Source organism: Myotis lucifugus, unplaced genomic scaffold (genome assembly GCF_000147115.1).
Source record: "Myotis lucifugus unplaced genomic scaffold, Myoluc2.0 scaffold_80, whole genome shotgun sequence".
In the NCBI taxonomy this organism is placed as follows: domain Eukaryota; kingdom Metazoa; phylum Chordata; class Mammalia; order Chiroptera; family Vespertilionidae; genus Myotis; species Myotis lucifugus.
Window position 1 is genome coordinate 1348145 of NW_005871128.1, and position 21073 is coordinate 1369217.

The following is a 21073-nucleotide window of genomic DNA, read 5'->3' on the forward strand; positions in this document are numbered from 1 at the left end:
TGTTTGGAAAAGTCAAGGGCGGGGCTGCCGCCTTCGGCAAGGTCCCCTCAGAGGCCCCTGACCTTTCAGACATTCCAACCAAGTCCTGTGCTTCCCCACAGTAAATCTGGGATATCTCTTATAATCTAAATGTAAATATTTTCATTTGTTGTTTTTTCCAATGCTATACTTAAGTACCAAATATTTTACAAGGGAAACAAAATTTACTTTGAAAAGAATAAGAAGGTAATTTAAACAGTATAATCTGCTTCCAGTAGCTTTGACAACATATTAATAATAGCACGTTCCTGTATGTTATTGTCAGACATCTCTTCCATGGGATGTACAAATCCTTTCTCCAATACTCCCTTGGGAGAATTGATCTTATAAAAACAGTTCAGTCTGTAATTCAGCAGCAAACTTTCCCTACCGCTAATCATTTATTTCTCTGGAGGACAATGCACCATGCGTGGATGGCCTCATTTCAAAGGCTGCTATATCTTATAATAAAGGGAAGAAAGTATGTTAAAATTAAAAATAAATATATGATACTTTGAGGTTATCTGGTAATAAGTGGCCCCGCCTCCATTTATTAATAAATTTACCAAAACAGCAGACACATAAAATCTTCCTGCCATGATGATTAGAATGTCCACTAGACCTTAGCATTAACATGAAATGAGAAGCAGAGAGCACAACAGAGTAAGGAAAGCACAATTTAAAGGAATTAAACATTTTTCAAAAGTTGGTTTTGATTCTGTTTTTAGAGATGTCACAAATTCCTAAAAATTAGACCCAACTAATAGAAATTCCGAAGAAAGTCAAAGCCAGTATATAGAACTGCTGTTTCAGATATGAATATTAGCTATTTTATAGACAAAACTTTCTGTCATACATTTGACTCTTACAATTAGCCCAATTGTAAATGATGTTCTACTATATAAATATTTCAATTATGTGTCAACACAAAGGACATGAGCACATTAGAGTTGCAATATTTCTCAAGAGCTTGGAAGAAAATTTACCAAAATTTAAACTATAAAATCAATAAACCACAATATGGAGAGAGATGTCTAATTTTAGCTGAAATATTGTCTTGGGCTGCTCTGATTGAGTACATTAATTTACCCAAAGAAAGCAACAGTGAGTCCTATACCCATTGTCACAAAGAGTGATATCTGGGGACTATTCTAACCTGAAGCCAAAAAGTATTCAGGACTAATCCTCCTTAATGTAAATCTTTCAGCTATCTCCCCTGTTGGCATGCTTACATGAAGTAAATATACTAGCTAGGAATTAGATTTCTTCTTATGAATAAATAAATTGGCAATATCATTAATATTTCCATTTCCATGATCTTTCTTAATGTTAGCGAGGTCCTTAAGGACAAATCCATTCTTGATCCTATTAGATAGCAAGCAGTCCTTGTACAACAATAATCACCCACAGCAGTGCTATCTCCTGGAGCTGTTTGATCCTCTTGGAGATAGCCAACCTGTCTTCCCCAGTGACAGATGGCCCATAGAAACTGCTGTTTCATTCTAATTTTTAAGTTCTTCAATGGATAATATTATATTGTATATAGAGCATTGGACTGTGAGCCAAGTGACTCAATAAGTAACAGCAATCAACACCACATTACACAAACCACAAGTAAGGATGCATCCTGGACTCCTCCTTCTCCCCATCCTGTCTGTATCTCAAATGGTCACCAGATCCTGTATACATCTTGGATCTACCAACCTCTCCATTGTCACTACTTCTTAGTTCAGCCATTGCCACGTCTCTCCTCAACTACTGAAATAGACTCAGAACTGGTAATTATCTTTGTTTCCAAACCATCTTCCACAGCATTGCTCAAGCAGTTTCTCAGAACACCAATCTGATTATTTTCTCTTAAAACTCACTAATATCCTCCTTTTTCTCTATGGATAAACACTAGTCTCCTTGGTGAGGTATAAAATGCTTCCCATAGTATGGTTATTTATCTTTTTTCCCACCCACCATGAGTTTCAGTGATATTAGTCCTTCTGAAGTCCCCAGAACATGCCGCAGGGTCATGTCTCTATGCTGTTTCTTGTTTCCTTCCAATCCTGGCTGCCCTGTCTCTCACTCAAAGCCATCTCCCATCAGTTTGTTAGTGAGGAGACCAGTAGGCAACTCATGATGAGGTGATTACATGCACCATCACATTGGCCTAATTTTTTTTTCTAGTGCAGCCCTCCAGTGAAAGACAGTGAGAAGCTCTTATTTCCCTCCAAAATACTGCATGTATTCCTTTACTACTGTCCTAGAACTTTTAGAGACCTCATAGTCAAGGTATATAAATATATATCTATATATAATTATCCTATATAATAAAGAGGTAATATGTAAATTAACCCTCATGCCCTCACAAGATGGCTGCCTATGACTAGGCCGGCAGGGGGTTTAGTAACGGAAGACCAAACGATTGAACAAGCAGGCTGTGTGGGGCGACCAGGCCAGCAAGGGGGTTAGTGAGGGACAACCAAACGACTGAACAGCAGGCTGCGTGGGCCAACCAGATTGGCAGGGGGGTTAGTGAGGGACAACCAAATGACTGAACAGCAGGCTGTGTGGAGCAACCAGGTCAGCAGGGGGGTTAGTGAGGGATGACCAAATGACTGAACAGCAGGCTGTGTGGAGCAACCAGGTCGGCAGGGGGGTTAGTGAGGGATGACCAAATGACTGAACAGCAGGCTGTGTGGAGCAACCAGGTCGGCAGGGGGGCCGTGAGGGGAGACCAAGTCACAGGAAGTCAGTTGGGGGCGACCAGGCTGGCAGGGGGGCAGTTGGGGACAACCAGGCAGGCAGGGGGGGCAATAAGAGGCCACCAGGCACGGCAGGGGGGGGACAGTAAGGGGAGACTAGGCTGGTGGGGGGGGGGAGGAGTTGGGGGCTACCAGGTCAGTGGGGGGGGCAGTTAGGGGCAATCAGGCAGGCAGGCAGGTGAGCGATTAGGAGCCAGTGGTCCAGGATTGTGAGAGGGATGTCTGACTGCCTGTTTAGGCCCGATCCCGGACATACCCCGAGGGGTCCCAGATTGGAGAGGGTGCAGGCTGGGCTGCACAGGCCCTCTAGTATATATATTTTTTCTTCTTAGAGCTGTCAATTTTAGTTTGACTCTAAATTTGAGGCTGATTATATTTTATTTCTCTCCTCCAGATGAGTGAGTGTCTTATCCATAAGTAGTTGGATACAGAATATAGTATCAATGCAGGGATAGTTGGAGAGGAATTGCTGTTGTTGTCACCAAAGTAGTTTCCTTGTGTTCATTCCAAAAGAAAATGTCTTCTAGGAATAGGTGTTTTACTGATTGGCTATTGCTTTCATTTTTCAACAATTTTTTTTCTTTCTTATGTGTAGTTTCATCTGATCTGTGAAACAAGGGACCATTCCTCATTTTTACACAGAGGCTTGGGTATAGCAGGCTTTTAGTAAACATTTGTTGAATAAAAACCCTAGTGTCTTTTGCCCAGTGACAAGGTATAAGGTCTTGTGCATTTCACTTATCTGCTATGAGAATGGATTCTTTATGTGAAAAAATTAGATCAAATGAGATCAGTGAATTTTGAATAGGAGTTCTGGAAACCGTGGATGCCTCAGAGGTATCTGTGGATGATGATGGCAAAGCCAATGAACAGAGGTTGGGCTTCTCACATAGATTTCAGCCAAATCAACTCTGTTTTTCTCTTTTATTCATTAATTAGTTGCATGCTATTCAAAACATAGATATATTTTAAAAATCTTACACTGATGATCATTGTAAACTATTGGAACACAAGATTTTATCATTTCCTCTCACCTCTAAAATGTTCTATTTCAATGGCTGGTTTTCATTTGAGTAAGTAATCGAGTTGAAATTGCTTTTTTGTTAATATTAGAATAAGGTTTATTAATTTGGGGTTTCTGTACATTTGCCTGGAGAAAAATTGTATTCTATTTTTACTAAATTCCAATTGAAATTCAGTATATCTTGTGCTGTCATTGTCACCAATAGAAATTACAGATATTTTTATGACACTGAATTTGTGGAAATTATCCCAAATTAGCATTTATGGTCATCAATCACTACAGTGAAATTACAGTATTATTTAGTCCCACCTGGATCTTGATATTTACTCCTGTGATAAAGTACCATATATATTTCTTTCCTGGAAATTTATTTGATAAATATATTTTAATATGGTTAATCTTTTTCATAATCCTCTTAAAAATTGTATGTTAAAAATAGTCATAAAAATATAGAGAAAGGATTTAGAGAGCATTATGCTAAGAGAAATAGGCCAGTTAGAGAAAGATAGTATCACATGATCTCACTCATTTGTGGAATCTAATGAACAAAATAAACTGATGAACAAAAATAGATCCAGAGACATGGAAGCAACAAACAGTGTTGAACCTCAGTGGGAAAGCAGGGGAGGGTTTGTGGGTGGAGAGAGATCAACCAATGAACTTATGTGCATATATACATAACCCATGGATACAGACAATATGGTGGTGAAGGCCTGGGATGGGGAGGTGGAAGTGGGCTGGACAAGGTCAATGGGGTAAAAGAGGGGACATATGTAACACTTTCAGCAATAAAGAAAAAAATTAAAAGTTAAAACAAAAATGAAATTTAAGGAAAAACATGTTCTGGAATATGTATATGGATAATTTGAATAAAATAAAAAGGATACTAGCAAAAATATAGAGAGAGAAAGGGTGCAGATGGCACACTGAAATGCTAAAAATTTCCTGATTTAGATGGTGACACAGCTAATAATTATTGTTTTGGGATAAGCAGCTATAAGAGCACAGATACTTTCTACATCTGTCAGTGATAGACCTCAGCAGCTGTACCTATTTGAAATGATTAGCCTCTTTCACCCAGTGTCATAAGTTCAGGTTCTGCGTATCACTGTACTCAAGAAAGTCATAACTATATCACCTCCTTGAACAGGAAACTGTGTTTTAATATTCTTTTCTTTTGTTCATCAGCTTATTTTGCTTGTGGTAGCCCTACATGAATTCACCCTTTTTTAGATGCTTTACTGAATATGTTTTTTTCTCCTCCCAGGATCCGTTGACATGCTTCTTTGAATACAATAATTTTCCTTGGTGATGCACTGTTCTCCCACCATGGGCACCTGTGGATTGAGCAGGGTCAAACTCTACCTAAGTCTGTGATGCTGGGCACCAACTGGGGTCAGTTTCAATGGATGGGCATGGGGCACATTCTGGAATTTTAATAGGAAAAGAGTCACGTTTCTTACTCTGGCTTCCAAGAGAGAAAGGTGCATACCCAGTGCTTGACAACTACCTTCCAAAGGAAGAAAAGAAACTGCCTGAGAATGAAGCTGACACAGAAGAAAGTGCTCAGAGACAGGAGGGGGAAAACCCTCAGGCCCAAAAGACAAGGTTTAAAACATGCCTGAAGTCCATTCTACACCTGGACTCTTCAGCTATGGAGCCTGTTGGAGGAGGTCAAGAAGAGGACGTGACTGCCTGTTGACCCTCAAGCTGGACTCAGCAATTGGAGGCTCCTCACCCCCTTCCCTGTCCTTGGAGTGTTCATTCTGTTCACAGTTCCCACAGTGGAAGCTGTTTTAAGGACACAACCATGAAAGAATAATGTATTGTTGAGCCCATGTGGGCTGAATATGTGACTGAACCCAGTAAGGCTTCTATATAAACTTTGAAGAATCTGGCAGATGGGTGCAGAGATCTACTAATCTTTCCATCACCTAAGACAACCCACATCACAGGTCAGTTTCCTTGCATAGTAACCCTGTCACCTACCAGTCTGGAGTGGCCTGCTTCTTTTGGGTCTCTCCTTGCCCCCATGTATGGGAGCCACCAAAGCCCTCTCTAGCTTAAGGCATTTTTAGTTGGCTTCTATATAAAAGAACAATTATCTTGGTAAAATGATAATACAAGCTTAGTGACTCGGTACCTTTACAAAGGAAACATTTGATTAATTTTATGACAGTATAATTATTGTATTAAATAATGATTAAATCCGTGGGTGAAATATAACTGGCATTTGTTGATCTCTGTGGTATACAGTAAATCTGATCTATATACTTAATATTTATAGCACCATGAATACAATTAGCCCATTATTACAGAGGAATAAATATATATAACTTCCTACATTTATAGAGGAAAAGCAGTGTTACTATTTTGTTTTTTTTGACTCCAGAGACTTGTTTTTTCATTATGCATTCTTAAAACAAAATATAGCTTCTTCTCTCTTAGTATAAAATAAACATGGACAATTGCAATCAACAACTCTCTCATTTTATAACTGTGTACACACAAATGCTTCTTTCCTATATCAATAGTTGATTATCTAAACCTATCTTTTTCTAATTCAAAGTGACATTTATATTTCTAAGCATCCATTACAGAAAGGTCTTGGGGTGTGTGTGTGGGGGGAGGGTTAAAAGTGGAAGCCCCATGATGCCCCAAGGGAGATGATGTGTTCTGGGTTCCTGTGAGGAAGAACACAAAGTACAATGAGCCTGACAGACATGGCTCAGTGATTGAGTGTCAACCTATGAACCAAGAGGTCATGGTTTGATTCCCAATCAGAGCACATGGCCAGGTTTTGGGCTTGATTCTCAGTATGGGGCTTGCAGGAGGCGGCCAATCAATGATTCTCTCTCATTATTGATGTTTCTAGCTCTCTCTCTCCCTCTCCCTTCCTCTCTGAAATCAATTTTTTAAAAATACAATGAGGTAAATAATGCTTTCTAGTCCAGACCTTGCATTTTTGCTATAACAAAATATTACAAACTAGGAGGCTTATAAAACAATGGAAATTTATTTCTCACGGTTCTGGAAACTGAAGTCCAATGTCAAGGCACCTCCGTAGTCACATTCTCATGAGGGTGTTCTTCCTGGTTCATAGCTGGCACTTCTTGCTATGTCCCCACAAGGTGGAAGGAACAAGGGATCTCTCTTGAGCCTCCTTCTTAAGGCAATAATTCAATTCACGGGGGTTTCGCACTCACAAGCATCTGCAACCTCTCTGCCTCCTCACCCCTCCTCACCTTTGGGGTTTAGGATTTCAACATATGAAATTTAGGGGGGGCACGTATTTATTTAGACAATAGCAATGCCTCCCATTGATGCCAGGAGGAAAATAGTTGTCAAGTGATGAGCACATGTGGAGGAATAGCACATAGAATAGCACATATCTATTTCCATTTCCATTGAAGGAGGATTTCTGCACTGTGGTGAGAAGTCGTTTCTTACTCTGTCACTGCATTGGAGGCTTTGAGGAACTGTAGCTGAAGCACACTGAACCTTTAAGCATACGGGGGTTGTGGCACATGGAGAGAGCATTTCCTATTTGGGAGGATGAAGTACACCAGTTTGATACTAGTGGATCTTGAATTCCCCAGGCATTTTTTCTGAGCTGCTTTGAAGCCTTTTTTCCTTTTAATCTTCTCAAATAACATAAAATTGCCTTAATGAGACTAATTAAGCAAGTGGAAACTGAGCATGCTCAAGTGTTTAGGAAAATGTTGGGTTATAGTTGGCAGTCTTTTACACAATTTCATATTCTAGTTGTAGGAAAAAAACACACACTTTCCATGAATGTGCAGAGTATGTATCATTTCTTAGTATCTGGCTTGTGGGCTTTCTTGGAAGAGTAATATCTGAGATCAGTACACTCAAAACAAAATAATTGAATTTGGACGTAATAAGGAAAGTTCACAGCTCAGAAAAGATCGGTGAGGAAGTGGTGACCTAGGTACATGACTTGTCTGAATCTGTAATGCTTTTAGGAAGCAAGAGCAGGGGCTGAGGGCTTATTCTGGACAGTTGTTGTTAAGAAGATGGTTGGAGAAGGTACATCTGCCTTTCTTCCAGGTGAACAGCCCAAGTCGTCCAGCATGCTAGTCTTCATTTTCCTGGGTAAGTGAATTATGCTCTGGTTTATCTGACTTCACAACACCAATTCTTTGGGCACCAAATGCTTTCCTATGTAATTTAACTATTGATTAAGCTAATAGGGGCTTATAATATAAAGTACAAATTATAAATTTTTATTGTAGCATGGTTTATGACTTTTGCAAAAATTTACACTTCCTTTTGCTCATTTATAATTACAGAAGATACATAATGTGAGAATTGCATTAATTACTCGGGTTGCTTCTGTTTTAGTGTATAGGATAATCCAGTTACTTTGAGTTATTTATTAGGACTTATGGAACTCACATATATACTAGAACCTTTTAGAAATAAAACCTTCCAGTATCTATTTACAAGTTATAAGATGACAAATTTCAAATTATTATCTATTTTTCTTTAAAATTAAATAAAAATGAAATTAATTTAAACCATACAGTTCTCCTACTTTTAAGGTGTCTATATTTAAAAGGTGGGAGTCATTTATAGTATAAAATAACACTGAAGCAAATGCTTAGTCTTTCAGTCAGTTTCTGGGGATGAGAGATAAAGTATGGCTATATCGCTCTTATATTGGCTAGTGTAGATCTATTGTAAGATGTTGGTGAGAAAAGAATTCTACTTAAAGTAGAATTCATGAACTCTATTTGACATATGTGTTATTGAAGAAGTTATGTTTATATCATTTAGTAGAATATATAAAATGAATTTAGAATAAAAGGGATATTTAAGATTATAGCTGAATAGTAATAGTCCACTCATTAAACCAAAGCCAGTATATTTTCCGCTTATTCTACACTAATAAATTTTGATAAATAAAGACATAATTGTGGGCAAGAAAACAGAAAAGTCTATTTCAAATTATGTTAAGCACAAAAAGATAGTTAAAATAAACCAAGTCAAAGAAATTAAGGCAAGAAGGGAAAGCATTTTTAACGTTTTTAGTTTTTCTTTGGTTTAAGTAATAGTTATTCAGTGTTCCAAAAATTTGCTTCTTGTATTTATTTCTAACAATAGTAATTTCTTATTTCTATCCTTTATTATAAAGATAATCTAGGAGAGTTTAACTTTTGTAGATCAGGTAGCCATATAACAAAACACAAAACATATTACAACCTCATTATGGCCCCAGTTGAGAAGGCAATGGTGGTCTCCTATTTTCAACTTTTACTCCTAGATAACCTTGACACTAGGTTGCATGAAGGAGAGAAATAATTTCTAATACTCACAGGGTTAAAATAGTACTATTTGATAGTTTTTGTTTGTTTGTTTGTTTTTAAATATACTTTTATTGATTTTCAGAGAGGAAGGGAAAGGAAGAGAGAGATAGAAACATCAATGATGAGAGAGAATCATTGATCGGCTGCCTCCTGCACACCCCCTACTTGGGGACAGAACCTGCAACCTGGGCATGTGCCCTTGACTGGAATCGAACCTGGGACCCTTGAGTCTGCAGGCCAATGCTCTATCCATTAAGCCAAACCGGCCAGGGCAATAGTTTTAACCAGTATTTACCACAGTTCATTCTTCAAAATGCTTGTTTAACATTATCTAAATAGGTCTTGTGATGTGGGAAAGTCCAAAGACATGTGGGACATAGTGAATTATTAAAAGAGTATTTAATATCCTCATGAGCCTTTTACATCTTTAAAGGGTAAATATAATCTTCAACATTCTTCATCATATTAATTTTAAAATATACCTTGTTTAGGTTGAATATACCTTGTTTTTCACTGAGCACTTCAAGAGAACCCTTGAAAACTGGGTTAAATACACAGTCACAAACAAATCCCAGTTAGAAATGAATAAGATTTTGGAAAGTTGAAGATATTTGGTGTTGTGTGGGCCAAATCATTGAGATGGCTTTTCTAGTTGATTAAAAAGCATGTAAAATAACCAATCAGTGAATTGTTCAACCTAAACATTTAAATATGAAAGAAAATGAAAGGGTTTATGGAAAGACCATAAATAGAATTCATTAATGATTATTGCATTGAGATACTGGTGAGGTTTCAATGATATATCCAGGAGGCCATCACCTATTATAAGTTGGTGGAGGGAGATAATTATAAGATATAATGACCAATGGAAAATAAAATTCCATTGTTTTGTAAATAGAATTTCTGACATAAAATCCCTACTTCAGGCTGTTCGGCAAACTGGATTTAAACAAGTAACCTTGGGCCAGAATCCAAGGAGCTCACTTTATCTTTCTCTCAGTTTGCAAACCTAGGGCTGGGGCTTGGCTAAATGAGGTTATCCATGAGCACATAAACAACAAACAAACAAACGAAACTGAAAACGGTTACGTTAATTTTTTCTCCAGTCATCAATTAAAAAAAATGTGACCAAATTACAGCCATGGCCCTAACCTTCAAACGTGGTGGCCCAGAAAGCAGCACATACGATCTCATCAGTTGTCTTGGATTCTCCTTATGAGAAGAGATTGGAAAAGATGTAAGATAAATATGTTAAGCCTATAATTTTATATTGTCACAGATGATTAATAATTAACATCACCCTTTTAAAAATTCAAGTGATTTGGCTCTGGTTAAGATATAGCTAAATGTCTCTTGATTCTAGTTAATATTCTATCTCTGTAATTCATCTGCAATTTTCATATTTTTCTATGGATTGATTAAGCAAGTTTCAGTTTGCATGCTTACAGAATCAATTTGAGTAATTTGTACAATATGCTAAATTAACATTGCTCCTTTCTTGATGTTTTTAGAAAACTTGCTGGAACCTTTACTCTTCTATTCAAAATAACTTTTAAATATCTGGAAAGTATTATTGTTATAGAATATTATAAGTTTTTTATATGTAACTCATCTATAAACAACTATTCAGGTTGATGTAAGTTAACACTCATTTATTAGATATCTATAATGCATCATTGTGTTTGATGAGGAGGATACAATTATGAATCACCTCTAATGCCAGTAAAGCCCTAAAATCCAATTGTGAAGACAAGCACAAAAATACACACTTTTATTACAGAGTAATAAATGCTTTAGATGAGGAATTCCCAAAATTGTAGTGAAACAAATGAAGGGTATTAAATTCAATTTGGATGTAGGAAAAGGGGGTATTGAATTAAGGGACAATTTCTATAAAATAGGCAATTATCACGTTGAGCCTTAAAGGACAAAAAAAAATTATTTCAGAAGAAAAAGAAAACGAGTGCCTACTAGTGACTTTACAGCAAATGCTCAGAGGTATAAGACGTTATGGAACATTTGGGAAACCATAAAGATGAAGAATATAAGTCATGCTATGAGGGACCATTCAAAGGATAAAGCAGAGAAATGACAGCACTAGAATATTGCATTAGGCAATTTAGGGCATGTAAAGAATCAATGGGGGGAAAAAGGAGACATATGTACTACTATTTGTAATACTGTAAACAATAAAATAAAATTTAAAAAAATAAATAAATATTTAAAAAATCTATCTGAATAGATGAAACTGGAGTCAGACTGATTAACTAATGAACTGGTGAAATATCCTAAATGATAGTCAATGAATTATACATGAATGGATATGGGAGAGTGAAGATCAGGATAGAAAAGGAATCTATGACAAATTCAAGGTTTCTAGTTGGGTGCCTATGTGAATGGTGGAATTGCTGATGAAGTAGGGTAGTCCATCAGGAAATGTAACTATGAGGTCAATATTAAAGATACTATAGTCTGGAGATGTGTTTGGAACATTAGGTCGGATTAACAGCATCTATAACTGGAATTCTAGAAAATGATGGGATTTAATTGTACATTTGAGAATCCCGTCTGGAGATGTTAGTTAAAATGATGAGAGTACATGGAGTTATCCACAGAGAATGTATAAAATGAGAATGGAAAACCTGTGAGGAAAGAACATAAACTAAAACTATATGTTAACAGAAGAGTAAGAGGATCCTGGGAAGAATTCTGAGTGATCCGAAAATATCAAATGAGTAAGTATCAAGAGAACTAGAAGAGAAGGAAGGGAGAGTTTGAAGAACAAAATGACAACAAAATGCCCAATGATAAAAGTAGGCAAGGTAAAGTCTTAAAACTATTAAAATTTGATGTTATAAAAATGATTAGGACATGTTAAATACCAGTGTCAATAGAGTAATAGTCATAACAATAAATTATAAGTTGAGAAATAAATAGGCAGTAAGAAAGAGAGAGAGAGCAAATGCAGATTATTCATTGAAGAATCTTATGTAGGAGAAATATAGACCTAAAGCTAGAGGGGAGGTAAAGATCCATTCCAATCTTGAATGATCTCATCACATTTCCACAATTATGCTCTTTATCATTAATGACGTAGATTTGAGGTAAATTACTGTCATACTGTAATATCTCAAACTTGTTTTGTTTTGTCCTGTGATTGTTGTTATTCAAGCCATGGGGCTGTGCTCAGAAAATGAATCCACTTCCCAAACCACTGACTGCACATATTTGAGAGACCAATGCCTAAGTGATGTGAATGGATGCAAACATGCCTGGAGAATAATGGAAGATGCCTGCAGTGTTTCAGGTAAAACAAATTGTTTGAAATACATTCAAATGATTTTCTTGTACTGACATAAGACTGGGATTTGATATTTTCTTTCACTATCTGATGAACTAAGTTAGTCTTGCTCTAAATACTTTACTCAAATGTGGTATTCAAGTGATTCACCTGCAATTGCTTATTAGTGAATTATAACTATAAAATTATATTCTTAAATTACTCAAGGGTTCTAAATGTATTGACACCATGGGCAGCATTATGCAGTATTTCAGCCTATCTTTTTTTTTTTTACTTATCTCATTATGTATAATGTCACAATTATATGAATGCTTCTCAGAAGCGTAACAACTAATTTTCAAATCAAATTTCTTCTGCTTTATATGTTAATATATCAATGACAAAATAGGGAAATAATAATATTGGTAATAATCAAAGGCATTATTATTTATTTGTAAGTGTATAACATGCATTCTATAGTCTCACAACATATACACTATTTTGCATTCCAACTGTATCAAGAGCGTGCTAAAATGTATTATTTATAACTTGTTCTACATTCCAAATATCTGAGGACAGGCCCAAAGGGTAGAGCATGTAAAGATTAGAGGATCACTGTTACTTATTTAAAACAAAAACAAAAAACCACGTTTTAAATATATCAAGTACTGAATAAATATTGAGTGAGAGCATTATAGGAAGACTCAATTTTTAGATAATCTGGTTATATAGTAGGACATTGCCCTAATAGTATTATGACAAAACTTTTCAAAATATCATATTCTAACATAATGATAATTGTATCATCCTGTATAGCGAATATGTAATACAATAAAACCTGTTCAGCTTTCTGGAATATTCAATAAAAGAAATCTGAAAGGGAAAATAAAAATATATCCTCCCTGACTCACTTTATTTCTCCATCTATTTCAGAAAGAGTAAATTCTGTAAAGCTCATAACTCCTGCCTATTGGCATCTACTTCTTCTACCTCCCAAAAGATGTCAGGTGGAGTGTGTTGGGTTAAGAGGCAGCGACCTGTAGCTCTGACAAAGTCAAAGTGTTCCATCCCCACCAGCAGAGCTGCAGGAATTACATGGCATGCAGCAGAAGGGAGAGAGATTTCCTTCTCTTCCTTGCACTTGAAGGGAGGTCATGGGCTATTCATACTCCAAAGAAAGATATAGCTCTCTAATCCAAACATTCTTATTACTATTTAGGAAAAGATTTTCAAAGGCATAATTTGCTCAAAGTGACACAATATTTTTAAGTGAGAATAGAGGATGATGACAAAAAACCATCTGTTATTTGTTTTGATGATGAAGCTCCTTGTTACATTTTATATGGCAATTTAAAATATCACATTCAGTGTGGTACGTATTTCAGTGTACAAATAGCAGCAAATTGCAATGTTTGCATAATTATCCCATGCATGAAGCTGAAATAGAAATATTCTCAAATCCACAAATGAAATGATATCAAGATGTTAATTCAGAAAGATGAAAAAAAGAGAAAATGGTTGGGTATATGAATATGGCTTTTTAAATTAAAGCAGAAAATGAATTATTGGTCATTATGAAGGACTCATTATTTAATGATATTTATTGAGTGCTTTCTAAGTGTCAGGACCACTTCATTTCCCATGATAACTTTAGAGCCACCTACACATTTCTTGTTATAATCTTAGAATGATGTAAAATAAAATTGCAGATTAATACTAATTAACTCCTGAAATAGCTAAACTGACAAAAGAGCATTCTGGTCACCTCATACAAGGGCAGTTGTGATTATTATTGGAGCAAAAATTGGCATTCTAAGTGGAGAAAAGCTATTTAAAAATGTGGAAAATTTTAAGCTATTTAAAAATGTGGAAAATTTTAATTTACAAAAACAGTAATATATATATTTTTTGCTTAAAAAGTAACTTATGAACATTATGTAGCAAACTCAGAAAATCTTAATATAATAATGAATTATTCAGCCCTGGACAGGTGGCTCAGTTTGTTGGAGCATTGTTCCACGCACCAAAGGATTTCAGGTTGGATTCCTGGTTAGAGCACATATCTGGGTTATGGGTTTGATCCCCGGTCAAGGTATATATGGAAAGCAACTTGTCAATGTCTCTCTCTCTTTCTCTTCCTCTCTAAAATCAATAAAACATATCCATGGGTGAGAACTATCTACATATATAATAGAGAATATGCTAATTAACCAGGATGCTGTAATGGGTCGACTGGGTAGGAGGAGGTTGCACGGGCAGCATCGGGGGTGGGGCAGCAGGGGCCTCTGCTCACCTGCTCTGGGGGAGGGCCTGATTAGCAGCGGCCCCAGCTGCTTCAAGGGCTGGAGAGGGAGGCAGGGCTGGACCAGAGGGTGGGCGGCTCTGTGCAATTTCGAATCGTGCACTGGGCTCCTAGTATAAAATAATAATAACAATAATAATAAATTATTCAGATTAATGTTAAAAGCACTTTGGATAAAATTATATTCAAAATAATATCTGGAGTGCTATATGTTTGTGAAATCCAGGTGACCCCTGCAGGATGAAGAATTCATTGAGCTGTAACCTGGGCATCCAATCCTTAGTGGAAACCAGTTTACAATTTAAAGATTGTCTCTGTACTGATGACTTCTATTGCACTGTTAACAAACTGCTTGGAAAAAAATGCATCAATGAATCAGGTAATATATTGTTATATGGAATATCTAAAGTCATGAAAAAGAAAAGTACAATTTTAAAATCAATTGTATATAATACATTTTATGAACTTTTAAATAATTGTCTTCAAGCAACTTAAGAGTCTATGAGTTGTACATCTCAATATCTACATAACATATTTCTGTAATTACACTAAAGTCCTCACCCCTTCTTTCACAAGCAACCTTCTCCCACCCTATAAACAATAGGCTTTCTTCTCCTCTATCTTGAATGGTCCCACTGTCCAACTCCTCCAATCATGCATGGTGACCTCACTCAACACTTTTCTTATCTATAATTTGCTTTTTCCAGAATTTCATATGAAGGGAATTATATAACATGCAACCTTTTCAGCCCGATTTCTTCTACTTAACATGATGCATTTGAGATTCATCATTATTTCATGTATAAGTTTGTTCCCTTTTTTGAGGAGTAGTATTCCAGTCTATGTTAGACCACAGATTGGTTCACCATTAAGAGTCACTTGCATTTTTAGGGATATAAATAAAGCTGCTATACATATTCACAGATAAGATTTGTACAAATGTAAGTTTTTATTTCTCTTGGGTAAGAAATTATTGGGTCATATGATAAAGTTTATGTTTAACTTTTATAAAAAGTTTCCAAACAACATTTCAAATTTGGTTTAACCATCAATATATAAAGTTCTAGTTGCTCCACATTCTCAGATCATTTCACATTTTCCCATCTCAATACATATTTAGTGGTCCCACACTATGGATTTGATTTGCATTTAAAAAATAATGACATTGAGCATATTTTCAAGTGCTTATATGCCTCTCTATATATAATTTGTAAGTATCTCTTCAAAATTTTGCCCATTAAAATTTATTATGCTTAAAGTATATCTATATATATAAAAGCCCAATGACCGTTATGGCAGAAAAACCAGAACAACTGGTCACTATGATGTGCACTGACCACCAGGGAGCAGACACTCAATGCAGGAGCTGCCCCCTGGTGGTCAGTGCACTCCCACAGCAGGAGCACCACTCAGCCAGAAGCCGGGCTCATGGCTGGCAAGTGCAGCAGTGGTGGCGGGACCCTCTTCTGCCTCTGCGGCAGCGCTAAGGAGTGGCGAGCCAAGTGGTAAGAAGTGAGCAGGTGGTCTGTTAGGAGCAAGCAGGTGAGCAGTTAGGAGTGAGGGGTTCCAGACTGCAAGAGGGATGTCAGCCTGCAGGTGGACATCCCCCGAGGGCTCCTGGACTGCAAGAGGGTGCAGGCTGGACTGAGGGAGCCCCCTCCACCAGTGCAAGAATTTTGTGCACTGAGCCTCTAATATATATATTTCCCCCCCTAAACAGATATGTAGTATATCTATGGAATTAAATTTTCAAGAGAAAGTAGAGGAATTATTTTAAAAAAAACTCTCTAAAAAGGCTTAAGGGGGAAATAATGAAAAAGTTTGAGAAACACTTTAGTATAGGTACCAATTATTGTCAAAATATAATGAAAAGACAAAAGTATATGAGGAGGACAAATATTTTAAAAATCCCCATTATTTGGTTACAGAAACTAGTGTTTCATATCTCAATTTTTAACAGTTCAAGATTATTTGTCATAGCACTGTGGAAATAACTTTAATTATTTTTCAAAGACTGTAGATAATGAAATATTTATTAAGGATATGTCTATATTCCTGTTAGAAAACATTAAAATGTCATAGGCTAATTAATTTTTTTTCAATTTTACTTTATACATAGAAGAATCAGCACTACCCTCAGATTTGGCATCACAATTAAATATCACAAAATGGTTCCATCAGAAAGATACATTGTTAATGGTTGAAAAAATGAGTGACTGTGCCATAGCAGCAAAAATCTGCCAGGAATCTGAGCATTGCACTTTTTTGTATGAGAATTTTAAGAAAATCTGTGGGAGGGAATCAGAACAATGTAAGACCCTTGATGGAAGCCACCTGTGTGCAGCATTAACAGAAAGCCTGAAAGAAACAATCTTATGGACTTGTCAATGTAATGACCCTTCAAGAGTAGAGTGCATTGAAATTTGGAAGAGTTTGTTTGAAGACAAATGTATGCAGGATGCTCAAATTAATCAAGTTCCAGCCTCCAGTGAAGACGATGAAGATGGATTCAGCCAGGCCACTGTTTCCGGTTGGTATTCAAAAGAATTTAGAAACATTAAGTAAAATCACAAATATGAGTGAGCTAAAGAATATTTAATTTCTGATTCCAGCTCTGTCATTTCTGCCTGTGTTTCTCCTAGGAAATTATTCTAAGATGGGATACAACAGCAAACAAAACAAAAATCCCTAGAATCAGACTCTGATACAGAGGTTTGCACACAGATAATGGGCTTCGAGCCCAGTAACAAAAGCAATAATGAAGAGAGGAAAACAGGATTAGGTAGAGGAAGAAGTTGAAATGCAACACAATGGCCATAGACAATTTAGTTGATTCCACAAGAAACATGGGTCTGGAATAGCTTTTCAGAGATATCATACCCATTGAGGCAAGGGAGCCTCCTTATCCCTGATCCTTGAACCCATCAAATGGACTAGTCCTGAGATATGAGCTGTAATCTGAGTAAGTTGTAACCTTGGGTGTGGCAGCTTTCTTTAGACCAGGGCAATGTCAGGAAAAGGACTATTGTGACCCAGCACCCAAAATACTCCCAGCAGCTGGGGAAACTTGTACCTGGATCATCAAAGAGGAGATCTAAGTAGTGATCCACACCATCCGGTATGGGAACAAAGAGGAAATTAACAAGATAAATGACTTTAATATATATATATACACACATTTTATTTATTTATTTTTTGTTTTCAGAGAGGAAGGGAGAGGGAGAGAGATAGAAACATCAATGATGAGAGAGAATCATCAATTAGCTGCTTCCTGCATGCCCCACACTGGGGATTGAGCCTGCAACCTGGCATGTGCTCTGACCCCAGGAATTGAACCATGACCTCCTGGTTCATAGGTTGATGCTCAACCACTGAGCCACGCCAGCCAGGCTTGAGATATATATTTCAAACACTATAAGTGTTAAAGAGAAAACTAATACAGGTAGAAGAAATAAACTGGTCTGAGTAAGTGGTTTGTATTTTTTATAGAATGGCCAGAAAGTTGTTGTGAAAAAAAAGCAAATGTTTGAGTAAAGATTGGAAGTGGCAAGGGACTGAGTCCTGTGGATATCTTGGGAAAGGGCATTTAAGGCAGAAGAAAGAGCTAGTTAAAGGTCCTGAGCTGGAAATATTGTAACAGTGGGAAATTGTAACCCACCCCACCATTCTTTTGACATTGTTTCTGTAAATGCTGACTCTGTCAAATATGTAGCTTATATGTTTGTATAAAAAAGTCCTAGGAACTTACTTCAGAATCTATAGACCCTGACCTTTAGTCATCCTAGTTCCAGGAGATTTGCTGACCTTTAACCATAGAACCAAAATGACAAAGACCAGGATGATGCACACCAGACCATCACTTGAAAGGTTTTGAGGTACTTATCAGAATGGACTGTGATGGCCTTTACATGGAGAACTTTTTGTTTATTTCTTTGTTCTGCTTTGCCTCTCCCTCCTTATAAAAACCTTGCCTACAATGAGATGTTGAGATGGGCTTTGGACAAGAGTTCCTCATCTTCTTGAGATGCAAGTACTTGAATAAATCTCTTTCCTTTTTAACCAACATCTGTCTTCACAAATTTGGCTTTTGTGGTGTCAGGAAGTTGAACCTTGGTTTCATTATGCCTGGAGATTTGAAGAAAAGCAAAGAGAACATGAGCTAGAGCTGAGAGAACAAGCGCAAAAGGTGTAGGAGATGAGATCTGATATAAAAACAGGGGACAAGATCATGAAGGGCATTTTAGGTCATTTCAAAATGGTTGGCTCTACTCTAAGTGATATAGAAAACCACTGAAGGATTTTGATCAAGGGAGTGACAGGGTCTGATTTATATCCTTAGCAGAATAATCCTCTTTATTTTATTTTATTTTTTATGTTGACAACTCACTGAAGAGAAGGAAAGGCCCAAGTGGGAAGACCATGTAAGAGCTTTTATAATGATGCAGGGAAAAAAAGATGATGGATTCATGTAGGAACTTGTCAGATTCTGAATATGTTTTGATAGTAGTGAGTCATGTGGGAATGCAAGGGGGAAAAACGGATTAAAGTTGACCCCAAAGTTTTTGTGCTGAGTAATTAGAAGGACGTGGTCACCATTAATTTTTTAACTACAGGAAAAAGAGTCTTCGGTGGGGAGCAGAGGAAAGGTGAGAAGTGAGTTTTGGATGTGTTAAGTGTGAAATGTTTATTAGGTATTCAAGTGAAGATATGAATAGGCAGTTTTATATATAGAATTGATATCTAAATTCTATGCATGATATAAGAAGTGAGATCTATTCAGTACATATGAATTGGAGGGTCATTTACTTACAGATAATAAGACCATAGGACTAGATGAGGTCAATCGAAAAAATGCTTGGTGTCTTAAACCAGAGTGAGAAGATATCTAATTCTGGATATATTTTACTGTTAGTGGATCAATAAGAAAAAACTGTGTGTATTTTTTATATATATGATCTTGTAACTGATTTAACCTAGCTGTTTCATGATTCTATTTATTTCCATGTAGCCCACATTTTCCTATTTCATATTGACCTTCAGCTCCTCTGCAGTAATTAAGCTAGAGTTTAAAATGTCCTCTGGGGAAAAATGTGTATGTATCATATGAAATTAGAATTTAATGTACTGATAATTTACATAATATATTCCTCATAGCATATAAAATTGTATACATCCAAGATAGATTTATTTCCCCATGCTAAAATAACTGTTCTGCTGTATTTGTAATAATTATACATATAGTGAATATGTTACTCTGCTAGGGTTGCCATAACAAAATACCATCGGCTGGTGGCTTAAACAACAAAAATTTATTTTCTCAAAGTTCTGAAGGCTGAAAGTTTCTGATCAAGGTCCATCAGGGTTGGTTTCTGGTGAGAGCTTTCTTGCCGACTTATAAACTTCCTGGTTTCTTGTTATGTCCTAATATGAAATCGCATGTTGTGTGTGCATGGATGGGGAAAAGGGAATTTTACTTAATTACTTCCTTAGCGATATCATCTCCAAAGGCAGCCACACTAGGTGTTAGGACTTCAACACATGACATTTGGAGGGCCACAGACATTCAGTCCATAACAGTCAGTAAATTCAATATTTACTTATGTTTCAATGATAGTTTCCTGAGTATGTTTTAGTCAGTGGCAATAAATTCCAAAGCAGATGTATTAATCTATAATAGAAGGATTTGTCTAGGCTTTTGTGTCTTTACAAAAGCTCTATGACTCTCTGAGGTTTGCTTTTCGGGATTTATTCAATATGGGATGCTAGCAGAGAAGAAGAAACATTCCAGGCTTCCTCGGAGACACAGGAGAGTGGAGTCTAGAAGAGATTAAGTCTCAGCTCAGTGGTCCTCAAGCTTCAACTTAATCAGTGGAAAAATGAAAAACTGTGTAGTGAGAACAGACAGAGTAAAACAAGGAATCTGGAAAGGCTGTGACACATGGGGGTAAAAATTTTCTCGTGACTATACCATCATGTATATGCAATAGATGGGCAGGCAGAAAGTTTGGACAGACAACTCAAGTAGGGACAAAACAGCATCATGAAATGACATTTATGCCATAACAGAAGTCAATATATCAGCAACCAATGGGAAAATTGAACTTTTATTTTATATAAAAATCAAATCATACTATTTCCCTGTCACTTTGTTTTTTTGTCATTTTGTGTTTATATGTCTGTGTTTCCTCCCAGGCTGGGGAGGCCTGGGACAGGGACTGCAGAAGTGTGTCTTTGATGTGGCACCTGATACATCGTAGGAACCCAACCAATGCTTCTTGAAGATTTTAGAATTAAAGGCTACTCAGTTTATTTCCATCAATAAGATCCTCCGATTCTATAATTTTAATTCCTAAGAACTCTATGAAA

General features: G+C 36.6%; 1 protein-coding gene across 1 annotated transcript in view; it reads left to right on the forward strand.

The window, feature by feature from the left end:
- Positions 1-7889: 7889 nt before the first annotated feature.
- GFRAL (GDNF family receptor alpha like) overlaps positions 7890-21073 on the forward strand; it is a 52363-nt gene continuing 39179 nt past the window's right edge. The window contains 3 exon segments of the mRNA XM_023755585.1: positions 7890-7911; positions 12298-12432; positions 14928-15086. Coding sequence (XP_023611353.1) covers positions 7890-7911; positions 12298-12432; positions 14928-15086 — 316 coding nt within the window.